This window comes from Microtus ochrogaster, unplaced genomic scaffold, assembly GCF_000317375.1.
Source record: "Microtus ochrogaster isolate Prairie Vole_2 unplaced genomic scaffold, MicOch1.0 UNK70, whole genome shotgun sequence".
NCBI lineage: Eukaryota > Metazoa > Chordata > Mammalia > Rodentia > Cricetidae > Microtus > Microtus ochrogaster.
This window is the reverse complement of record NW_004949168.1, coordinates 243,593-266,102: the sequence shown is the minus strand read 5'-3', so window position 1 is coordinate 266,102 and position 22,510 is coordinate 243,593. Positions and strand designations below refer to the sequence as shown.

The following is a 22,510-nucleotide window of genomic DNA, read 5'->3' as shown; positions in this document are numbered from 1 at the left end:
GGGGGGGTCAGCATTGAACACAGTTAGTGGGGCACAACAGTAACCGTTTAGGAGAGGTGCTATGTGAAAGCTGTGAGCAGCAGTGGACAGAGAAAAGGAAGTAAATCCACACAAGACTTGTGCAGCAAAAGTCACAAGATGCTGAGTGGCGGCTGCGGTGGTCTCTGTGAGGTGTGGGAAGGGCAAATACAGCCCTCAGTTCTGACCTGAAAGGTTGGATGTAGCAGAGAGGGGAAGGTCCAGCTCTGAGGTGATGATGGGGAGTTCTGTTTGGACCATGCGGGATCTAAAGTGCTTCAGCATCCTGATCACAGACATCCTCTTAACACCCACCAAGGCACTCCAGGCGACCACTGTTGAAACTTAAAAAGGACCTCTGGGAAAACCATTGCCATCTCATCTTCTACATAAACCAGTTATGCATTTTATAGGCCAAGCTCTTTCAAGCCGCTGTCTGGGAATAAATAATAATTTTCATATAAGAAATAAAAATGCAATAATTTTCTGATAGAAAGCCATTCTCCTTCACTAGGTTTTACTCTTGATGAGTTTGGTTATTTCCTAAGTTAAGCCACCCCTCCATGATGGAGGTAGATATTGACTCCATGGGGCTGTAGGAGAGATCCACTTTGAGCTTTAGCAACTGTAAGACAGGAGCAAAATGAGACAGAAGTGTAGCTTGCTAAGGTCACAAGCCCAAGCCTATGCTCTGCCAGATATATTCTTGCTGGGGTGTGGTGGTTAAGAAGCTCAGGATATACATGCATTCCAGAGCATCCTATGAGGCCACTCTCTTCCTTCTTTTCTGAGACAGGCACACTGTGCTCCTCATTACACCATCTCCATTTGTAAGAAAACCTGGAACCAAACTAAATTTTATTATCTTCCAACCTGGCTGTCTTCGAGAGTGTGGTCTCAGGTCTCTGCCCTTGGCTCTGGGCAGGGAGATAAAGGCAAAATGTAAATTATAACTCCATCATAGACAAAGGAATTGGATTGACCATCAGGGTACACAGTCCCAAAAAGGTCAGCATTGTAGTGGAATAAGAAGCACATCCACTGGAAACAGAGTTCTCCAGACTGAACACAGCACAGTTGGCTGTGAGAGGGGCAGGGAGCAAGCCTGATCTGGCACTGCTGGGAATGCCTGTCCCCCAGCCACTCAGAAAGTGTCACAATGACTACTAAGAAAAATAAAAACTGAGGTTTGGAAATAATATCTAGTGATGACATTGTCTTGTCCCCTTAGTTGGGGCACAATGACTCCAATGTTGTCATTACATGAACCCTGCAAGCAGATTAGCCAGTTGGTTCTCTACGATGCTAACTCATGCATAATTATATTACACTCAAACAACACACTCATTTCTGTACAGTAAAATGTGAATAGATACATACATACATATATATATATATATATATGCCACTGTATTTAGGAATATATATGTGTGTGACAACAGTTGGTTTTAAAAAGAGGCCATGAAATTCACAGAGAGCCAGGAGAGGTATATATATTAGAAGTGATGCCAGGCATGGTGGTGAACACTCTTAATCCCAGGAGGCAGAAAGCACACAGATCTCTGAGTTCAAAGCCAACCTGGTCTACATAGCAAGTTCAGAGACAGCTAGGGCTATATGGGGAGACCCTGTCTCAAGAAGGGAGGAAGGGAGGGAGGGAGGGAAGGAGGGAGGGAAGGAGAAGACTGGGAGCTACAGTTAGATCTGGGGGGCTCCGCCTGGCACAGCACACCAGCATGCACAGTAAGATGAGCTCGCTTCGACTTTGTATCAGGTCAATTTCTGTCACTTAGCTTCTGCCAACCATAATACACTACAATTATTCTCAACAGTCATCAAGAGCATGAAGACAAGAGAAAAGCCTCTTGCAGCTGCGGGCTCACCTCCTCCCCAGGCGGTCCAGCCTTCCCTTCACTTATGCTGGGGTGACTGGCATAGAAAGTACCGTGGGGGTAGCCAGAAGCAGCAGTGTTTCCATGTTCCCTAGTAGGGGATGCTGAGACATCAGTGTCAGCTTGAGCAAGTAACTCCTTTTTCTACCATTTGGGTAAGCCCTGCCAGATCTTCTGTCATCTCTGGAGAGGAAGAACTGTATATCAAACAAGGCCATCACCTCTTAGCTAATAAATGAAAAACTCACCATTCTTTAATTATTGACTTATAAGCATTATTGCCAAGCATTGCTGTCGTTCCTGGTTCCGGGGGTGGAAATACGTAGAATGTCACTATTAGGGTCCGGTCAAATTCCCCATGACTGTGCTAGGGGCTGTTAGTTAGATCATTGTACAGCATAGGTTCCCTTTACCATGGGTACTTGGAAGTAGTATGATACAATGATCAAAATCACAGACTCCAGAGTAAAACAATCTAACCTCTTAGAGTCTGTAGAATCTATAGGACACGATATATACCAATGCTTTTAAGTCTCTACCCTCTCTTGGAGGAAAAAAAAAAAGACAGAAAGAAAAGAAAATCCAGTTACAGTGTGGAATCTTTTGAACATAAACTGTGATAACAGAGTACATAATACCATGGTTGGGATGAGGTAGGTGCTCTGTAACTATCAATCATGACCATTATGATTATCATTGATATACACAACATACCCTGGGAGGAGATACGTGGGTTAAGAATGGCCACATGTGCTCCTCTGTCATTCTGTGTAAGGATGGGAAATGGACAGGAAGAGTAGACAGGTACTCAGAATGCCAAGGTCACAATCATGGCGATGAAGATTCCAGCCAGGACACTAAGCCCAGGGGAGAGCAGCACATGAGCTGCCAGCCATAGCGATTCCCACAAAGCATGTTAGCTTTAGGGGGAAAGTAGCCAGTGCTCCATCACGGCTTTTCTTTGACCTGTTTTCTGGGTGCTGGTTTGGTTTCATGGTAGAATTTAAAGATGCTCTGTTGAATAGATATTCTACTACTGTGGCTTTTCTAAGAAATTAATATAATATTGACCCTCATCTCTTTTACCCCTCCTTTCTTCTCCTTCTCTTCCATCCTTTCAAGTTAAATTTTGTATCACCTGTTCTGGGTGTCAAACCTTATCCAAACACATTCTCCCCGTGGAGGTGCATCCTGCCATGGGTGACCTCTGCACCGCTCATCTCAGTCATCCCAATGAGCAGATAACTATTGGTGGTCTCATTGCTGATCCTTTGGGCTTTTCCATTGGGTCAGCTAGGCTTTTCTTTAACTTACTTTAACTGCGTTTTATTTTTAATTTCAATTAGATTGGGTTTTTTTTTCTCATTTAATCCTGATACAGCCCAGCATAGAACTTTATGGTCTAAATTCCCCCTCCCAATTTCCCATTTTGCCCAATTTGTCTGTGTTAGTAAAGTGGTGGGCACCTGTCCAACTTTAAAAAAAAAATTCATTCATCCTCTTCTTGTGTGTCCCTTCTGCTTTGCCAGGTCAAGCTGGGAACTGCCTGACCTGAGGGAAGGGAGAGTAAAAGCCATCAGTGATTCAGACGGGGTGAGCTACCCCTGGTACGGGAACACCACAGAGACTGTGACCCTGGTTGGCCCCACCAACAAGATCTCCAGGTTCTCCGTCAGCATGAATGATAACTTTTACCCCAGCGTGACATGGGCAGTGCCAGTGAGTGACAGCAACGTGCCACTTCTCACCAGGATCAAGAGGGACCAAAGTTTTACCACCTGGCTGGTAGCCATGAATACCACCACCAAGGAGAAGATCATTCTGCAGACCATCAAGTGGAGGATGAGAGTGGACATTGAAGTGGACCCTCTTCAGCTGTTGGGGCAACGGGCCCGGCTAGTGGGCAGGACTCAGCAGGAGCAGCCCCGGGTTCTGAGCCGGATGGAACCCATCCCCCCTAACGCACTCGTGAAGCCCAATGCCAATGATGCCCAGGTCCTCATGTGGAGGCCCAAGCGGGGGCCACCCCTGGTGGTGATACCTCCTAAGTAGAAGCGGACTGCCCAGCTGTGTGTTGCCAGGGGTGGCAGGAGCCAAACTGAGTTTCTGAGCCAAAGCAGACCTCTTGGTTTGCCAGCCTCTGCAGCTGCTTGTGAAGAGTCCAGCTGCTCCTCGGGTGGTAGAACCATAACCCTTAGGAAAAGCCCCTTCCTCTTAGGAATAAAGAAATCACTGATTTGACAGACTTGCTGTGATTACCATGCAAGTAGCCATATTTTGCAGCTGACCGGGATGATTCTTTTATTTGAACTATTGACCATTTCTTTCCTGTGAGATGCAGGGGAGGTAAATGAAACTAAACAGTGCCTGTGGCGGATGCTGCTTCCCAACCAATTAGAAGCGCGCGTGGAAACATCCACACCAGGTGTTCGTAAGATAGTCCCCCGTGTGTGACTGGAGGGTGTTGGGGAGTTGGGTGAAAGATACCGGGTGATGGGGAGAGAGAAGAAGTTGTTGCTACAGATTAATGTCAAATATTAGTTGATGATCAGATCGTCAGCACGTTCTCTGGAAGGAGGGGAACACGTAAACACTCTGTCTCAGAGCTGCCCTAGGAGCTGTCCAAAGTGCTGACTCCGCAGCCCTAGTGGAGACTGGCTGCTTCCATACACTCTAGTTCCAAAGAGATGGTTCATTCTAAGTGTTAGTCACAGTATTGGCTATGTAGTTCCTGTTTTCTGCAGTGACTGTGGCACTGGGTCCCTCCAGGGTTTTTTAGTGACTCAGTCTGTGACTTTGTTTACAACTACAGATTCCTCACCAGCCCTTGGTTTACAAAGATGTACAGCCTCCTGTCATTGCAGGGTTTCGGGAACATCTCCACAAATGAGAAAGATACTTTCGAGTTTTAATCTCTGACTTGTTTGGGCACAGGAAGTGTACACATCTGTGCATGTACATGTGTTCTCACACATCAGTATTCAGAGATAATAACAACGAGTCTTGCCAGTAGTGCCTGAATGTTCATCTATGGCCTTTAAACACACATAGTATATACACCATAAGTCCACATAGGTTAACTTCAACTATACTTACAAAAATTCAACTTTAACTGCTTGTCCAGCTGTAGGGAGGAAGTGTTTCTTACTTCTTTAGTGAAAATCTGGGCATTTTCTTTAAGCAAACTTGTATCACTGAGATCCAGCCAATAAAGGTGGGAAGCCAGATGTCCTTAATCCAGCTGTGTAAAACTTTCTAATGAGTTTCCAAGTATGTACAGTGGTAAGATTTCCAACCCTTTCAGCCTAAATCACTCCCTCCCAGAAAAGAGCTTTCCTTGTTAATCTCAGTAGTGCAGGTTGTGAGATGGAGCCGTCTTTGTTCCAAAACTCCCCGGGAGAACAAACTACAGAACTCTCACAATGTTGTACATTGAATAAGTAAATTCTTCAAGCTTAATTTCAGAAGTGTGAGATTCCAAGTCTGGAGCCATTATACCGATTCTGTCATTGACCCCAAGCCTGCCAAAGTTTGGGGACAGAGAATGTGAACTGGGAAGGCTTGTCCATTGCTTTTGTTTAAAATGCACTCTAGTTTTATTGCTTTTATGCTCTAGTCCCAGAGGATGCGACTCGAAATTATATAGCACTAACTTCACACCCCAGCCATCAGCTCCTCTCTCATAGACTAGTAATTGATGGCAAGTCATTTATAACAACACATTAATGCCCATCTGTGAGTTGCAAAGACTCTTCTATTTAGAAATAACTCAGCTGTTATTTTTGTTATTTTCTCTGTACTTTCCCATGCTTCCCTCCTTCTTTATGGCAGAGCTGACCTCAGAGAGCTACAAGCTGAAGACTAAAGCTGCTTATTTTCCATGCTGACACAAGAAGCACCAATCTCTCCCTCATTGAATTAGATGCCACTTTTATGAGATTTGGGGCAGTGGATGCTGATCTTGGAATCCAAGCCACATAGCCCCACTTTAAGAAAACCTGATTTTTCTTTACACATCTAAAATTGTAACAACAGATGAATAAGAAAGAGTTTATATTAAAAATCCTATGGGAGGTTTCAGTCTTTAAATGTCCCTAGCACATTAAGATATGAGTCACACAATTATATTTCCATAAAATATAGCTTTTCAAAGACCTGTCTGTACTTATAAAGCAAGGTGCAGCATTCTTACCTAAGCTTATTCCTACTTAAAAAGAATCACTTCAGATTTTTAAAATAAACTACCCCCAGGTGGTTTCCTGGGGAATGATGTAATAACAATTGAGAAGAAATATGTGAGAAAGGGCTTATAAAAGGTAAAATCACTATGCAGATATGCTTTACCGCTGTCATTTGTTACTTCTCTAAACTCTCTCTCTCTCTCTCTCAGTCCTGAAGTCAACCTGGTAGAACACTCAATTACCCAATAGCCAATTATGTTAAAGTTACCATTGTTTTACAAGGAGATGACCCCCTTTCTCTCTGTCTGTGGATCATTGACTTTTAGCTTAGTCAGGATATTGCCAAAGAAAGGGCTCTCTTACAGGAGAGAGTTAATCTTGAGATCTCTGCTGGGGTCACCTGCATTATCCCATCAGCCTGCATGTCCCTTGAGAACAGGGGTCTGATGCCAGACAACATCAGTTTCAAATGGACTCGCTCTGAACCTTTGGTGTGAGTTGGGTGGTCTCTAAACTATATTTGGACTTTGTATTTGGGTCATAGTTTCTTAGTGACACAACAGTTTAAAACCTCCTGTATTTGGAAGAACATTTCATCAGGTCTTAAATCCTTAAATAAGGTCACCCTTGAGATCCTCTAGTCTATGATCTCCAAGGAAATTGAGGCCCATTTAAATTAGGTCAACTATTCAGGATCACAAAGCTCATCAGCACAGGCCTGAGTCTCCCAGACCACAGCTTACAATCCAGGCACATTGCCTGGGGCCTGGGGTCTTTCCTCGTCTCCAGCCAGAAACACTGCCGCTGTTCCAGAATCGTTCACCCACAAATCAATTAGCCGAGAAATTAAAAACAATTGGGTCCAGAACCCTTTCCGTTATAATGTCAAAAAAGGAATATTCCAGATTACTTTCTATCTGTGACAGCTGTTTTGATAGTGAACCCTTAATCTGTTCTCTGCTAATTGCATACCACATCGGCAGGTCATTGCTGCCGTCCACAACACATGGGAGACTGGAGGCTGGTCCCCTGTCTGCCTTCCAGTCAATGAATCATTTTGGACACCCCCCCCCCCACAATGAATACCTCAAAGTCATGGTCTAAGAAAAACTCTGCATAGTAAAATAAAATAGCAATGATTTATAAAAGATTTTGCAAAAGGCTTCCATACGTGTTTTCTCATCCACAGTCATCGTAAGAAGTGTCATTCGGTGGTGATGGTGGTGGTGTTATTGTCCTCATCTTACAAATAGCAAGTTGAGACCAAAGAGGGTAAATGATGTATCCAACAGGCACACAAACAGGAAAAATGCCAAAAGCCAGGATTCAAACTGGGCCTTTTGGCTCAAACCCCCATTTTCTCCCTCTATATGGTGCTGTCCCTTAGTTTACCCCTTAGCACAAAGGAGAAGAAAGAAAAGGAGAAGGCAGGTCACTGTCATCTGCACGGCCATGTAGTCCTCCCCTACCCACCAAGTGGAGTCATTAAAAATGAGAGAATGAAAGCTGTTTGCTTCCTCAAAGAGCCTTGTAATCCCCAGGGAGGTTGGCCCAGAAAAACGCCTGTCAGGGACTGTGGTGTGGGGGAGGTGGCTGTCACTTGTAATTAATGGAGTAGGAAAAGCCGTTCCCCTGGTCTCCGAATCCCTTAAACACAAGTACAAAGACAGACAGGAAGCATGCATCCTACAGCTGAGGTCCCAGCTGAACACTGCCCTGCCACCCGCGGTCCCTCAATGCCTGTGCAGGAGCAGCCCATGGGGCGGAGGCAGTGAAAACAATGGCTTTCCAAGGCCTTCTTGGCACATTGAGCGTTCTTGTTAAGAACAGAGGGCGCAATTAAACATCGCTAGAGCCAGCTCCCAACTGAGTTGCAAAGAAAGATATAAGTGCACACATATACACGCGCACACACGCACGGACAAAGACCTACCACACTCACACACTTTCCAGGCTGAAAAGAAAATTAATCAAAAACCCAATGAATGCCTGAACTCTATAATTAAGCCTAAATGATCCTTAGATAGAACAGGAGCCGAGTGAACAAGCTCAGTGAACAAGCACACATATATTTTTACCCCAGAGTCTTATTGTCATTAATTTCTTTTGAGATCTGGAGTACATCTGGTCCCCATTTTTCTGGTAGGACATCTGCCTATAGAAAGCTTCCCAGAGAGTTGCCAAGGTTATCTGACCATTCCCAAGCACTTCTATAGGAATTCCTATGGGGAAACATGGTATTGATCCCTGAGTCAGGCATACGCTCTCGTATAACAAAGCCCATGGCTAGCCTCAGTAGACACTGGCGTGATCTCTGAAACACTCCAGTGTCTCAGCGAGGCATTGCCTGATGTAAGACATTGTTTGTTGGATCAGTAGCACATGGGCTGCAGCTGGTGAGCCGACCTTCAGGATCCATCAGCTTGGAAACCCAAAACCTCATTCCGTCCCTGCGGAGCAAAGCCTGGTCTCTGGGAAGGTTGGGGATCTCTCAGCTCTCCCCAGCATTGGCCACCTGGCTAAAAGAGTACTATCCCCAGGAAGGGGCAGAAAAAAAAAAGCCGAGAAGGCCACAAGGTCCTGTAGGTAGCTAAAAGCTCCTCCTTGAGTAGGAGACAAGTGGCTAAGTGTCAGGACAGGGCCAGATGGAAAATCCCAGCACAACTGGCTGGGTTGAAATGACCACAAAAGCCATCCCAGAACAGCTGTATTTTCCTCATTCGTGGTCATATAGCACAGAGGGGTGTGTGTGTGTGTGTGTGTGTGTGTGTGTGTGTGTGTGTGTATTCAATATTTATATATATTCTATACACACACACACGTTTAAATCTTTTCTTGGGTCTCTACTGGCCTTTCTGTCCCTACAGTTTTGGCTAAGTCCTTAAAGTTTGCAGGTGGTTTTATAGACCTGCCATCTTGAAGGAGATAAAATGAGGAAGTACTTCCCTTCACCCTCTGCATAGACAACATATCCCAGGCTATCTCACAATGGTGGAGGTATGGCTGGTTCTGTCTTCTCTCTACATCTGCCTATAGTGACCCCTTTCTTTACGGTCTCTTTTGGCCCCCCTGCACAGTTGTCTTTAAGACTGTCCCAGTCCCTATTGCATGCCTCAATTATTCCTTTCTCCCAGCTTGGCCAAAGGATGCTCCCTAAAAGAACCAGCTCCTCTTTCCAAGACAAATACAGATTCAGGCTCTAGGCAGTGGGACACATGGCCAAGCATCGAGCTTCTTTTGCCTCTAGGCCCATGTTTGTCTTCAGCTTACCTAGAAAAAGTGGGTTGATCCTTAAAACAGCTGAGTGCTGGTTCAGAAATACCAGGGTGTATGGAAGATACATATGTCACAACTGTACAGTGAAGAAGAAAGAACCAGACACAGAGCCAAGACACAAGCAGAACCCAGTGCTACTGAGGATTGTAAGGGATACAGACAGTGCTGTGAGATATTTAAATGGTAGCATCGTTGAATCTGGGGCTGACTGAGGGCTGGCTGAGGCCCAGCATTACTGGAACAAGGAGGAGATAAAAAGGAGAACAGGATGTTTTGTTAGTTGCCAGACCTAGGGTGAAGGTGAGGCAAGCAAGGTACTAGGACACGTAGAATTTAAGAAGGCACTCACTCTCAGGCCTGTGTGCTCACATGCTCCTGCAAGAGCAAACCTTCTTGGTGTTTGCCTTTGGTGCCTGGCTTGCTCCTTACTCTCGGCCCCACTTCACATCTACCTCTAACTCTCTGCTGTCCACACAGAAGAGCAAAGCAGGGAAGGTATCATGGGATTCTCCAAATGCTCATTCTTCCAGCACGTCTTTCTACAAGTATTTCCTACATACTTGGCAAAACAGAATCCGTGCCCTCAGTGGGACAGTGCACATAGGCAACTGTAGAAGGCGGTCCTTGTGCCACTGGGTCATGCATTGGGAGGTAGCCCAGGACCTTGTAAAGTGTCTCAGAGTCATCTCTGTACCCAATGGGTGCATCAAACAGTCTACCATTTTTAGAGACTGGTATGTCCCCTCTCTCATGCCTAAGTAACAGAACAAGACTTCTCAGGCACACTGTCCTAATGAAAGCACAGTACACACCCCAGCACTCAGGTTATCTCTCCATCTGCTGTGTCCCCACCCTAGGAACCAATTAGAATATTCCACCCAAACGTGATCCAATGACACGCTAATTGTAAAAATAACAGGAAGGATAATGCATGCACTTCAGGCTGAGAACTATTTCATTAAACTGGGCTTTGAAAGCAAGACAGCCAATTAAATTATTTCCCACTTTACTCTCTCACATACCAGAAGCTAAGGAAGGCTATTACTTCTAATTAATCAGAGAGAAAAGACTGTACACATGCATATCAGAAGAACGGAGGTAGAGATGCTGCCACCCCTATCTCCGTCTGCTTGCACATACGCATGTACACACACATACATACCAGAAAACTAAGGACTATCTCACCTAAAGAATTCCATGGATCTTGCTGGGCAGTGGTGGCACATACCTTTAATCCCAGCACTTGGGAGGCAGAGGCAGGTGGATCTCTTGGTTCAAGGCCAGCCAGGTCTACAAGGTGAATTCCAGGAGCACCAGGGCTACAAAGAGAAACCCTGTCTCTCGAGAAAATAAAAACTTCCATGGATCTTCTTAAATGGCAAAACAAAAACAAAAACAAAAACTTCTAGTCCCAAGAGCCACTAATAAAATCAAAGCATTCCTTCTTTGAGTACATTCATGGAAAGAGAAACAGGACATTCTGTGTACAAGAATAAACAACTTTACAGTCAGTTTAATTATGAGCTTGTTACAGAAAAAAAAAATCTTGTCTTTTTGCCTTTAGTAGATTATTTCCACCCAGCTCTCTATATCCCAAATATATTATTCATTGGTACAGGAGACCAGGGGACTGGGCTCCTGGACCCTGATTTCGTATTGATGTCATGCTGACCTTGACGTATTTATCTGTGGCACAAGAAGGAGGCCCCTTGTCAGTGCCATGTGCACCCCACAAGTGTTTATGAAAGCACACTTAACAGAGCAAACTTAACTGGGTTGCTTGTGTCTTGCCTTAGGAAAACTAGTAGACAAAAGTAAACCACACACAATATTTTCTATACAAAAATTATGCTGTTTTTAAATTGCTTTTATATAATATATTATAGAATTAATAGACTAATGATATATGGATTAATATCAATAATAAATCATAAAGAGCATGATTAGTGAGGTAGTCTCCTTGGTGACATGACTTTCGTTCATGAGCATCTGTGTGGTGTGCTCTGTGATCACCAAGTAGACTGTGAGTTCGGCTTAGGCCTCTGTTCACATCTGCTTACCTTGTACCCAACCTCCTCCCCACCTCACCATGTTTGCCAGGTCAGGTACCAAGGGCTGGCAGAGTCTGGCACACTCAGCACCTCTGACCCATTTTGACTAATCACATTCCTGCAGAAATGGGAACTGGCATTTACAGGTGCCAAAAGGCATGGCTGCTATTCTGGTGAACAGGGTACAGAGAGGGCTGCTTTCTAAAACATATCTTAGACCAAGTCCCTGTTTGTATATGAAATGGGTTTATCTTCTAATTTCAGAGTGTCAAGACAAATTTATTTAACTGACTACATAACTTCCTAAACTGAAGCCATATAATATATATAATAAGAATGTGGAATTATAAAAACATTTGCACCCTAGCGATCCTGTGAGCAAGTCCAGCACACACAAAATCTAGACAAGTGACTGGGGAGGTGGCTCCCTGGGTGAAGTGCTTGATGTACAGGCATGAGGACTTGAGGTCAGATCCCAAACACCCACCAAAACCCAGACATGGCAGCATATATCTATATGCAACGTTGGAGTGGAGTGGCAGAGGGGACAGTCACTGGCTAGCTTGCTGACTAGCCTGTTTAGCTCGACTAGTGAGCTCCAGGCTCAGAGAGAGAGAGAGATCCTGTCTCAAAAAACAAGGTGTAGAACTCCTGAGAAAGACACCCACACACATACAATACACATACACAGGTGTACACACACACAAACGTGCACTTTGACATATATGTGACATATATATATATATATACACACCAAACAAAAGTTCAGGAAAGAAAGAAAAGGATTCACAACATCTACTTTACCTAAGAACAGCTCCCTTTGTGCATTCAAAAATGCTTTTTTTTTTATTTTTTAAAATTGGGTCCACCCACTTTTTTAGGACTTCAGCTGTTACATAAAGTGGTAGATACACGTGCCCACAAAAAAAAAAAAAAAAAAAAAAAAAAAAAAAAAAAAAAAAAGCTGGTGTATATTTTCTTCCAAAGAAACTTTGATTGACAGCTTCAAATGGCATGATATAGACACATAGTGAAGACGAAGGCTTTGACAATTGTCCTGAGTCAATGACAGAAATCCTGGTTCCACCCAGGTCTCCAGTCAGTCCGGTTCCTGCACCCGGAATTCTCTGGGGCCCTGCTGGAATTTCCACCCATTTCTGCAGTTCTTTTGTGCTTTCCCAATGGACTAAACACACAAGTGACTTGAGATCCCTTCACACTGCTTTAGTTTTTAATCTTTTAAGAATAGATGAAAGTTACAGACCTCCTTTATAGAGATGTGTACATGAAGATGCTCAGAACTTTGCACAAAATTCAAGCTATTATCCATTTGAAAATCTACTTACAAAGCTTGAATTATGAATGTCTGCTTTTAAGGAATGGTGTTTCCTTGGCCACTGTCTCAATGTGCACTGTTTGCATGTTTCCTTGTCCACATGCAGGTCTCCTAGTAGGACAAGGCAAGCCCAGCACACAGAACCACACGGCAAGACACTGAGGAGGAGGATACGAGCTATGGCTGGTGGCGCTAGAAGCTGATGCCCTGGACAGCTGATTTCCTATTTAAAAAGAGTGCCATCTTGCCCGTCTCCTCACCACCCTCCCATCCTGTGACCAGTACCTCCTCTCCCCCACCGCGTGTGTCCAGCCAGGCCAGCTGGTTGGCTCATGGGGGAGCTTTGTTGAAATGGAAGTTGTGCCTGCTGCAGCTTTTGTGTGTGGAAAAATCGAGTTCGCCCGCACATCCTGCTCATCCCCTCCTTCTACGTGAAGCCTCCCAAGGACAAGGCTGGCCATCCTGGACTGAAGAGACCCCACACGGCCCAGCCCTGGCTCCCAAGCCTGCCTCCTCACCCCACACTTTTGGGTGGGAAACAGGGAGAATATCTATCTCCCCTTTTCCTCACTCTTCTCTATGTGGATAGCCAATGTCAATCATCCTCTGAGGTTTCTCTACGGTCTTTGGAAGGCAACTGTTCGCCCTACCATGGACAGGCTTGGTGCCTTCGGATGTCCAAGAACAGCCCTCACGTCACCAGGATCAGTGGAGTGAGAGCAGAATTTCCCCCAACAGGGCAAAAGTGGTCTATGTTGTTTTCTTGATTGTTTTATTTATTGGTATACTTCCCAATTTATTTATTTATTTATGGGATCTATATTTATTAGACATCAGGAAATCAACTTCCCTCTCTCAAACATCAGCCCCAGATCTGTCTTGTCGACCCCTACAGAGCACAGTAAATGATTCCTCTTTGAAGCCACAAAAAAAAAAAAAAGAGGAAAATTCTTCTCCCTAGTCCCAAATACTTCCACCCCAGCCAGCTTTTCAACCCAAAATGGGATCAGAAACTACCAGCTAGTAGCAAGCAACCCAGCCCCACTAATCAGCACAGGTCCAGCTAACCAGACGGAAAGTCAGCGTCTTCCAGCCCCTTCCTGCCTTTGCACTCTTTCCCTTCCTCTCCTTCACAAACCCGTGCAAGACTGAGCAGCAGGCTCCAGCCTGACTGTTAACACTGGATCTCTCCTTCCGCTCTGGTGCAGAATGCTTGACACCAGATGCGCATTAGCGCTAGGTCAGGAGCTCAAACCCACACACCTGGTTCCCATCTCAGTTATCCGTCGTAGAGTCTCCAAGGAGCTGAGCAGCCGAGGTCTTTTGAGGAACCCAGATGATTCTAACTCGTCAATGCTGTTGATAGGAAAAAAACACCCTTCTACATCCCTGTCCACCTCCAAGACCCCTTCCTCCTTTAGTTCACAAGCTTTCTCTAGAGTCCCCATTGCTCCAGTTTTTTTTCCTCGTTACACCTTCTCCCCACTGGCACCATCAACCTGAGCAGACCCAAAGGTTGACTGGTCCCAAGAGCCACACCTGAGGCTGATGCTTGCATTTGCCCTCTAGAAGCAAATGCTCGTCCCCTGCCCAAGTTCACCTTCCATCTGCACATCCCCCCGCCCCCACCACACATGCCTCCCTCCAAGAGCCTGAAGGTTCCATGGGTTTCCCTGCCTCTCTGTCCCAATTTTAGGCAAAGCTTATTCCGGTCTTTATAACCCAAGGGTTGGCTGTTTCTGCAGAGCAACCTGAATTACCCGAGGGCCCACTGGTGACAGGAAAGGGTCATCCGTAACAGAAAAGTATTGTCCCCCAACAGTCCCTTGCCCAATAACCTGACAGCAACCCGCAGGCGCTCCAGCCTCCAAATCATAGATGATTAGAGACTTCTCACCTCTCACGTTGACAAGTTCTCAAACAATGAATATATAAGTGAAGGGGTGTGTGCGTGCGCGTGCACATGTGTGTGTCTCTGTGTGTGTGTGTTTGTGTGTGTATGTGCTATGTACCTCCTTCATATAAACGACGTGGACCTTTGAAGATGCTGAACTTCCACTTTACAGTATAGAACTTTACCTGAAAACAATCAAGAACTTGTGCTGTCTTGCACTCGGTGGATTCCCTGAGCACCTTTCCTCGAGGGCCCAAGTGAATGCCATCGTAGTGCTCCCTGCAGAATGCTGTAATGTCTAAGAACTGTTGGGTGTGTTAGAGAGTGTGTATGCTGTATGCACAAGAGAGTGCCCCAGCATAGACAGAGTCTGTTTTCGTACCCCGCCTCCTTAGCAGCTTATTTCTCCTGCATTCATAGCACCATGCCGTCTTGCCCTGTTAATCAGACTGCCCTGCACCAAGTCCCATCTCTCAGGGTCCTGCTCTCTGATAGAAAACGGTTCAGTCGGTGGGTGCTAAAGAGTTGAGTGTTACACTTCTTAGGTGACATTTACCTTTTCATTGGGGCTATAGACGATGCCTTAATCTGAAGGAATAGCTTGAATGCTGGGAATTCCAGGTGCAGAAGTGGGCCAGTAAGAGAGATTATTTTTATCTCAGGAGGGCATTTTAGAGCCTCCCCTTCCCCGTACCTATCTTTAAAGTCAGCTCATAAGTACATGAGCATGAGCAAGCACACTTACCTACATCCACATCCCATAATTTTGGAATACCTCCCTTGCATTGGACCCATCTTTAAAATAAAATATATATATATATATATATATATATATATATATATATATATATATATATATATATATATATAAAGGAACCAGCTAAATTAGTTTAAACCTCATTGGGAAATGCAGCCTATTTTTTCACTGGCCACCAACCATCTGGTCTACCCCACCCTGCTCCATTTCCTTCCTGCTCCTTCTCTTTCCTGCTACTGGCCCATCAGTTAATTTATGTGTACATGTCCTCTCTGCTCTCGCCTTGTTTCCCCCGAAATGGATTTTCTTCCTTAAAATTGTGTTGTTTTTGGTGTCGTCGAGGACAGAAGTGGAGGCTAAGAGCATGAGCATGTATGTGTGTCGCTGAAGACAGAGAAGCCAGGTATTCTGCTACAGTTTGAAGAATAACGCCACAAAGGAAGAGATGAAAGCTGGCTCTGCAGAGTGCCTTAACAATGACTTTAATTAGGAAATTCTGAGTTGTCAGTCTGTGGATGTTACATAAACTCAAATGGATGTTGCATCTCACTTCTCTGGGATTAAAAAAAAAAAGTTAAATACAGTATGTATTCAACAATGACAACAAGTATATATTTTTTCTTTAATTGGGTCCTTAAAGATTTAGTACTGAGGAGGTGGGGGATTTGAGGGTTTGGAAGATGGCTCAGGGGTTAAGAGCACTTGCTACTCTCCAAGGGGATCAGAGATCAGTTCCCAGCACCCATGTCAGGTGATCCACGGCTACCTGTAGCTCGAGCTCTAGGGGATCTGACACCTTTCAGACCTCTCCAGGCACCCAGACACACATACATGCACACACATGCACAGAGAGGGAAGGGGAGGGAGAGAGGGAGGAAAGAGAGAGAAAGAGGGAAGAAGGAAGGAGATACACTTCCCCAAAAATAAAATAATGTTTTGTTTATTATTTAGTACCCAATTTTTCATAAAACCAAGGGAAGGCTCCAGGTACATACAAGCTTTGGGATATATAGAGGAGAGGCACAAGAGTCAGGCTCTGTATACTTAAAGCTCTGCCAATGAAGGCCACATACTGCAACCAGATTCCATTCACTGAGCAGTTTTACAAGGAGAAATAAACATAGACATTGTGAGCAAGAAAAAGAAATATATTCCCCCTTCTTCCTGAGGATACGTTCTTGGTCTTCATCTGCTAAGGCTGCCGTAACAAAATGCCACTTACTAGGTGGCTTATACACACACACACACACACACACACACATACACACACACACACACAATTATTTCTCACAGTCCTAAAGGTTGAGAAGTCCAAGATCAAGTTCCCTGCACACTTAGGGTCTGCTAAGGACCCAGGTGCTGGTCCATTGACAGCCTTCTCCTGTGCTCACATATAAGAGTGAACAGGCTCCTTCAGGCCTCTTCACAAGGGCACTAATTCAGATCACAAGTACTCCATTATCATGACTTAATCGCCTCTCAACGCCCCACCTCTCCCACCTCTGACATCATCGTCCTAGGACTTAGGATTTAAGCATTTGGATTTGGGGAGGAGAACATACAATCAGCCCATACCACTATTCTAGTCTCTGATTCAGGGAGGAGAAGTTGGAAGAATATCACAGAAATTGTCCTTCACCTCTTTCTCACTACCACTCCTTAGAGTACCTTGGTCAGCCTCTCTCTCTCTCTCTCTCTCTCTCTCTCTCTCTCTCTCTCTCACACACACACACACACACACACACACACACCTCACACACACACACACACACACACAAAGTTTAGCTGAACCTTTGCCATCCAAGGAGCTAACCCAAACCCAGTTATTTTGGAACGATTGAGTCCAGGCAGGCAGTTAAGTTTCTGCACCGTTGCCTTCTCTCTCACAGTTGAATTTTTAAAAGGTCAGCTATCCTCTAAGCAAGAGTGGAAGGGCAGCGTTGGCAGTGAGGCCCTAACATGCACTTGGATCCTGAGAAGTCAGTGTAGTTGGGAAGTAACTGAAGTCCCTAGCTCTACCAGGCCTCTCCCCTACCTCTCCCAACCACCTGCACCTTGTTCTTGCATTGCTGGCTGGTTAAGTGGCTGGTGTCATCCAGCTTAATAGCTGCTCTCTCTTTTAGTCAAATCTGTCATGGTTATTTTCCACAAGAGGCATGACTCTTCTCTGGGGCCAGCAATTTTAAGAAGACTGAGAGCCACTAATTAATATTCATTCTCTCTCTCTCTCCCTCCCTCCCTCCCTCCCTCCCTCCCTTCTTCCCCTCCCTCCCTTCCTCTCTTCCTCAACCCCCCTCACAAGCAAGGAGACACAGATAAAGAGAAAAAGATAATAGTTTCTACTAACCTCCATCACGCCTCTGTCAGACAAAATTATGCCCTCAAATGGATGAGGGGTAGATTTAAACGTTTGTACTCATTTTTGCTTTGTTTTGTTTTTCAAGACAGGGTTTCTCTTTGTAGCCCTGGCTGTCCTGGAACTCTGTAGATCTGTAGACCAGACTGACCTCAAACTCAGAGGCCAGAGGCCCTCCTCCTTCTGCCTCCCAAATTATGGGATTAAAGGGGTAAGCCTCCATTGCTCCACGAAGCATTTGTGTTTTTAAGACAGCCCCACCTTGCCCAAGTCGGCAGAGTAACACATGCTCCACTCTGTAGAATGCACTTCCACAGACAACTTAGAGAAGGGAGTCCGGCATCATCCCTGTCATAAAGCATGATCTGAAGGCCACCACCCATGAAAGGACACCTGCTAGGTAAGTATAAGGCCTTACGTTTGATTGTTGGCACCAGCACACACACACTCACACACACACACACACACACACACACACACACACACACACACACACTATAAAGGACATTGGTAGTTTTCCTTTGTTCATTCATTCTAAGCACCAAAGAGTAGCCCAGCCATCATGAGTCTCACTGTAGAATGTATGTGTACAAAGCTCTTCTGTAGGCGTGAGGGCTAGAGAGATGTGCGACTGTTGGGGTAAACTGGAAATAGAAGTTGTATTTGTTCCCCATTTTAAAAGAACCTTGAAGCTTGTATTGAACTCTGGTGACCTGGGAGAGGGAGCACAAATGTTTCTGATTTTCAGAACTAAGCTGGCTACATTGAAAGAAGATACTTGGGAACGCAAAGATAGAATATTCTCCATGAGGGAGTGATATAACACGCCTAAGCATCTTGAGCTACAAATCTGATCGCGTAAAGTATGCAACATACTAATTACTGAAACCTTCCTACCTTCTCATAGCAGAAAACACAATCAATCCCTTTCGGAAGTTGTTTTACCCACCCACCACCATGTTCCCCAAAATAGAATCTAGCCAACTGTTCATGCTAACCGGTGCTTCCTCTGACTCCTGCCTGAAGCAGACAGCAGTTCACAGCAGTCAGGATATCAAGACACTGGCTGAGCATGCCACTAGGCCAGTCACTGTTGCCAAAGCACAGGGTGTTAAGAGGGCCAGGACTACATTTCATCAGATCAAAAGCCTGAACCCTTCCCTCCCCAGTACAACCACCTCACCATATTTCCTAGGCTCTGAGCCCAGACCCAGGCCCCTGGGAGACTCTAATGTCCAGCCCAGCTTCAAACCTTGGGAAGATAAATTGAGCTGCCATTCCTCAACTCCCAGAATGCCCCAGGTTCCCTTGGCAAATTAATCCTGTTCTTCCACGTCCCACGTGCTCCCCTTCTCCAAGGGAGCCTACATTTGCATAATTAAAGGCTCCTGGTGTGACCTGCGGAGTGAAAGGACCCCCCTTCTATCTGACTGCCTTGTAAACAGGATCTGTCCCTCTGAGGGGAAGAAAAAGAAAATCAATACAATAAGAAAGTTAAATACTACAAAGTATGGGAGGGAAGAAAGGGCAGATAAGGGGAAAGGAGAGGACTGGGGAAGTTCCTGCCAGGTGATACTCTGTCTGGATTCTATTCAAAGTAGCTGTCAAATAAACCCACTACTTGAATGGCTCTAGCCTCCTCAGGCCTCCCTCTTAACCTCTGCAGGCATGGGCTTCCTAGGCCACAGAAGCCTCAGCTCTTCACATCCCAGATTCCGAAGCAGAGCCAAGTTCATTGCTCTTACTGTTGCAGAAACCCATGGAGACTCCTTTTACTGCAGCTGAGAGAGAGACAAGGTGACTTTGCCAAAGTCACACATCCGCTGAGAGTCAGAGCAAGGATCCCAGTATGGCTGCTGTGACTCTACTGTATGACTTTACCCGGTACAGTGGGAAAGAGCGCAAGCTACAATTCCAGAAGATCTAGAATTGAGAACCCAGGCTAGGGATGTAGCCCAGTGGGTGGAGTGCTAGCCTAGAGTTCTAAAATTGAAACCCGATATGGTTTCCTACTAGGTGTGTAAAACATGGATGGGCTCCCTGCAAACATAAGGTAAGACAAGATATGAAATTCTGATATGAATTATAAGACACAGAACAAGCGTGAGGCTTTGGGGCAGCTCCGCTGGCTATCTCAAAATGCCACTTACCTACTCTCTGTGTGAGTCATTAAGTAAATAAATATAAATAAAAGGAGCTGGTTTTATAACATGCTACACACAAACTCCCAAAGCAATCCTTAGTCAAGCCAGAAAAAATTAAAACAGTATATATTTTCTGTCTTTAAACTAATTATCTGATTCACATGGACTCAAAGCAAGCCCACTCCCAAGGTATTTTCTAAAAGTATGTGCAGAATTGCCCTAAATATATTGAGGAAGCATGGCCCTTGTTAGGAGTCTCTAAGCACTTCCCACAGCAGCCAAGAGTGGAGCAAAGGACTTCACAGGTGACTGTTCCCTGAGAAGTGAGTGGAGCCCAGAGCATCCAACCGAACGCACTGTGCTTTTGCAGAAGCCTGCTTCTGCTTTGCTCCTCCAGTCACCAGAGCCATATTATGCTGAAAGGCAGCTGGTCCCAAGTCCATCCGTCTAAGCTGCCAAATAAGACAGCCCGGCGTCTGGACAGGCTTGGAAGAAACAAATTCTAAGAAGGAAAACCAATTCTGCTCTCTGACAGGGTCCTGAAATTTAGTGAGTTTCTCTGAGAGAGATATTGTAGCCTTCAAAACATTATATTATACTGCAAAAAAGGAAAAAAAAGTGAAAGAAAAAAACAGACTTATGGCAAAGAAATACGAAAGTAAAGCTCGTCTTCACAGCACTGCCAAACGTCGCCTGCTCTTTTCTCCCCAAAGGCAGAGTATGCGACTGCACAGGGGTAAGTCAGCCTCATCGTCATCCCGCCAGCTTGGGGATGTATAACATGTCTTCACTACCTGACTCAGGTTCCTTCTGATCAAGATTTCAAGAGAAATTAGAAAGAAAGCACGCCCACACAGTAGACAAAGATGAAAAGGAACACAGTGGCTGGTTTCATTCTCAGAGAGGATGGCCAGGATAGAGGAAGGGAAGGGGTAGAGATGAAGGAACTCTGGAAACAAGCAAACAGGGCACGGGAGATACTGAAAGTCATGGCAACCTGAGTCTCCAAACTGGAAATCCATATCCCAGCCCGAGACAAGATGTACTCTAAACACACTCTTTCCTCCCAGTGCCGGACTTTGTCTTTATCGCTAACCAACTGCCTACTCTGTGCTGTAGCAATTACTCATTCCCGGGAAACGGTCTTTGTTGTTTTCTATCACTGTGGAAAGACAGAGAAATGGTCTCCGAGTGAAACTGTTGGTGGCTTCTGTTATGGTTTTGAGATGGTGAAGAGAATGGCAACTGATGGAGAATGTAAGCTTCCCTCTTCCTAACACCCTCGCCCCACCCAGAATAGAAACCCACAGGACACAGACAATTTCTGAATTAACTACTGGCTCTTTCATCTAAATCCGAAGGTGTTAAATGGGTATCTAAAGGTGTCACCTCGTGTTGGGTGTGAAATCCCCAGTCTTTGCCCCCATCTGCACCCCATAAACACCACTAACATAAAGATATACCACTGAGGGGGGCTGGAGAGATGGCTCAGAGGTTAAGAGTGTTTGCCTGCTCTTCCAAAGGTCCTGAGTTCAATTCCCAGCAACCACATGACGGCTCACAACCATCTGTAATGAGGTCTAGTGCCCTCTTCTGGCCAGCGGGCATACACACAGACAGAATATTGTATATGAGTATATACATGACTCAGGTCAGTCAATAGATTCCCCAACTCATCCACAAGCCCGCTTGTGGTCACGTGGTCAAAGACTGGACCCTCAGACTCTCAGACAGTGGGTGCTGAGGCTGGATCAGGCCTCCCAGGGTCTCTGGTTCTTCTGCTAAGCCCCCACAAAGGTTGATATGTCCCCCACCCCAGCCCCCCCAAAAATCTTGTCTTCTGAGTCAATTCTAGGATGGTTGATTTGTAAGGAAACTCCAGGCTAGCTTGTGCCTCTACAAAGAGATGCACCCTTAGGAAAATGCCCTGCCTAGCACTAATCCCACTGGCTCGCTATGGTATTTTTCCTCCCTAGTCTAGCCCTTCACAGTTTGTTCCTGGGAAGGCTCCTGCCACACAATCCTCATTTCCCCCCAAAGGCAGAAGAGACTGCTGGGAAGTCTCAGAGTTTATAGAATAAAATCAGAATCATTCCCAGGTGACAGCGAGTCTGGGAGGAAGAGTCACTCAGGAACCAGATGACCCAAATTCAGAGGGAAGAAAAGGAACCAGTGCTCACAGAGTGCACAGGCTAGTGCTGCCTCTTCCGGCCCTGCCAACAAAGCACCTTCTTGCTGCTGAGTTCAGGCCGGTGGACACTAGAAGGTGAACAAGGGAATCTTGGGCCTCTCGTTAGCACTTGTTGCTCCACCACACTAGGAAAAGACCACCGAATATAGCAAGAAGGCTCTCAGGGCAGTAAGGGGAAGGGAGTTCAGTTTAAAAACATCAGCGGGTTCCCAGTATCAGGAGAACAAAAGAAGACTGCCCCCCCTCAGTCCCACAGCACCTACTGGGTCAACTACTGGCTCTTTCTTCTAAATGTTAAGGCATTAAATGGGTGTCTAAAGGTGAGCCTGTGACCAGCATCTGGTAGAGGGATAGGATACCTCTAGGAACCAGCATCTGGTAGAAGGATGAAATACCCCCTAGGAACCAGCATTT

General features: G+C 45.4%; 1 protein-coding gene across 1 annotated transcript in view; it reads left to right on the top strand.

Moving 5' to 3' along the window:
- The window catches only part of Fam78b (family with sequence similarity 78 member B), an 86,943-nt gene extending 71,477 nt beyond the window's left edge, over positions 1-15,466 (top strand). Inside the window, exons 2-3 of the mRNA XM_026777536.1 lie at positions 3,440-4,337; positions 12,861-15,466. Coding sequence (XP_026633337.1) covers positions 3,440-3,962 — 523 coding nt within the window. The 3' untranslated portion in view covers positions 3,963-4,337; positions 12,861-15,466. The remainder of the gene's footprint in view (positions 1-3,439; positions 4,338-12,860) is intronic.
- The last annotated feature ends 7,044 nt before the right edge of the window (positions 15,467-22,510 follow it).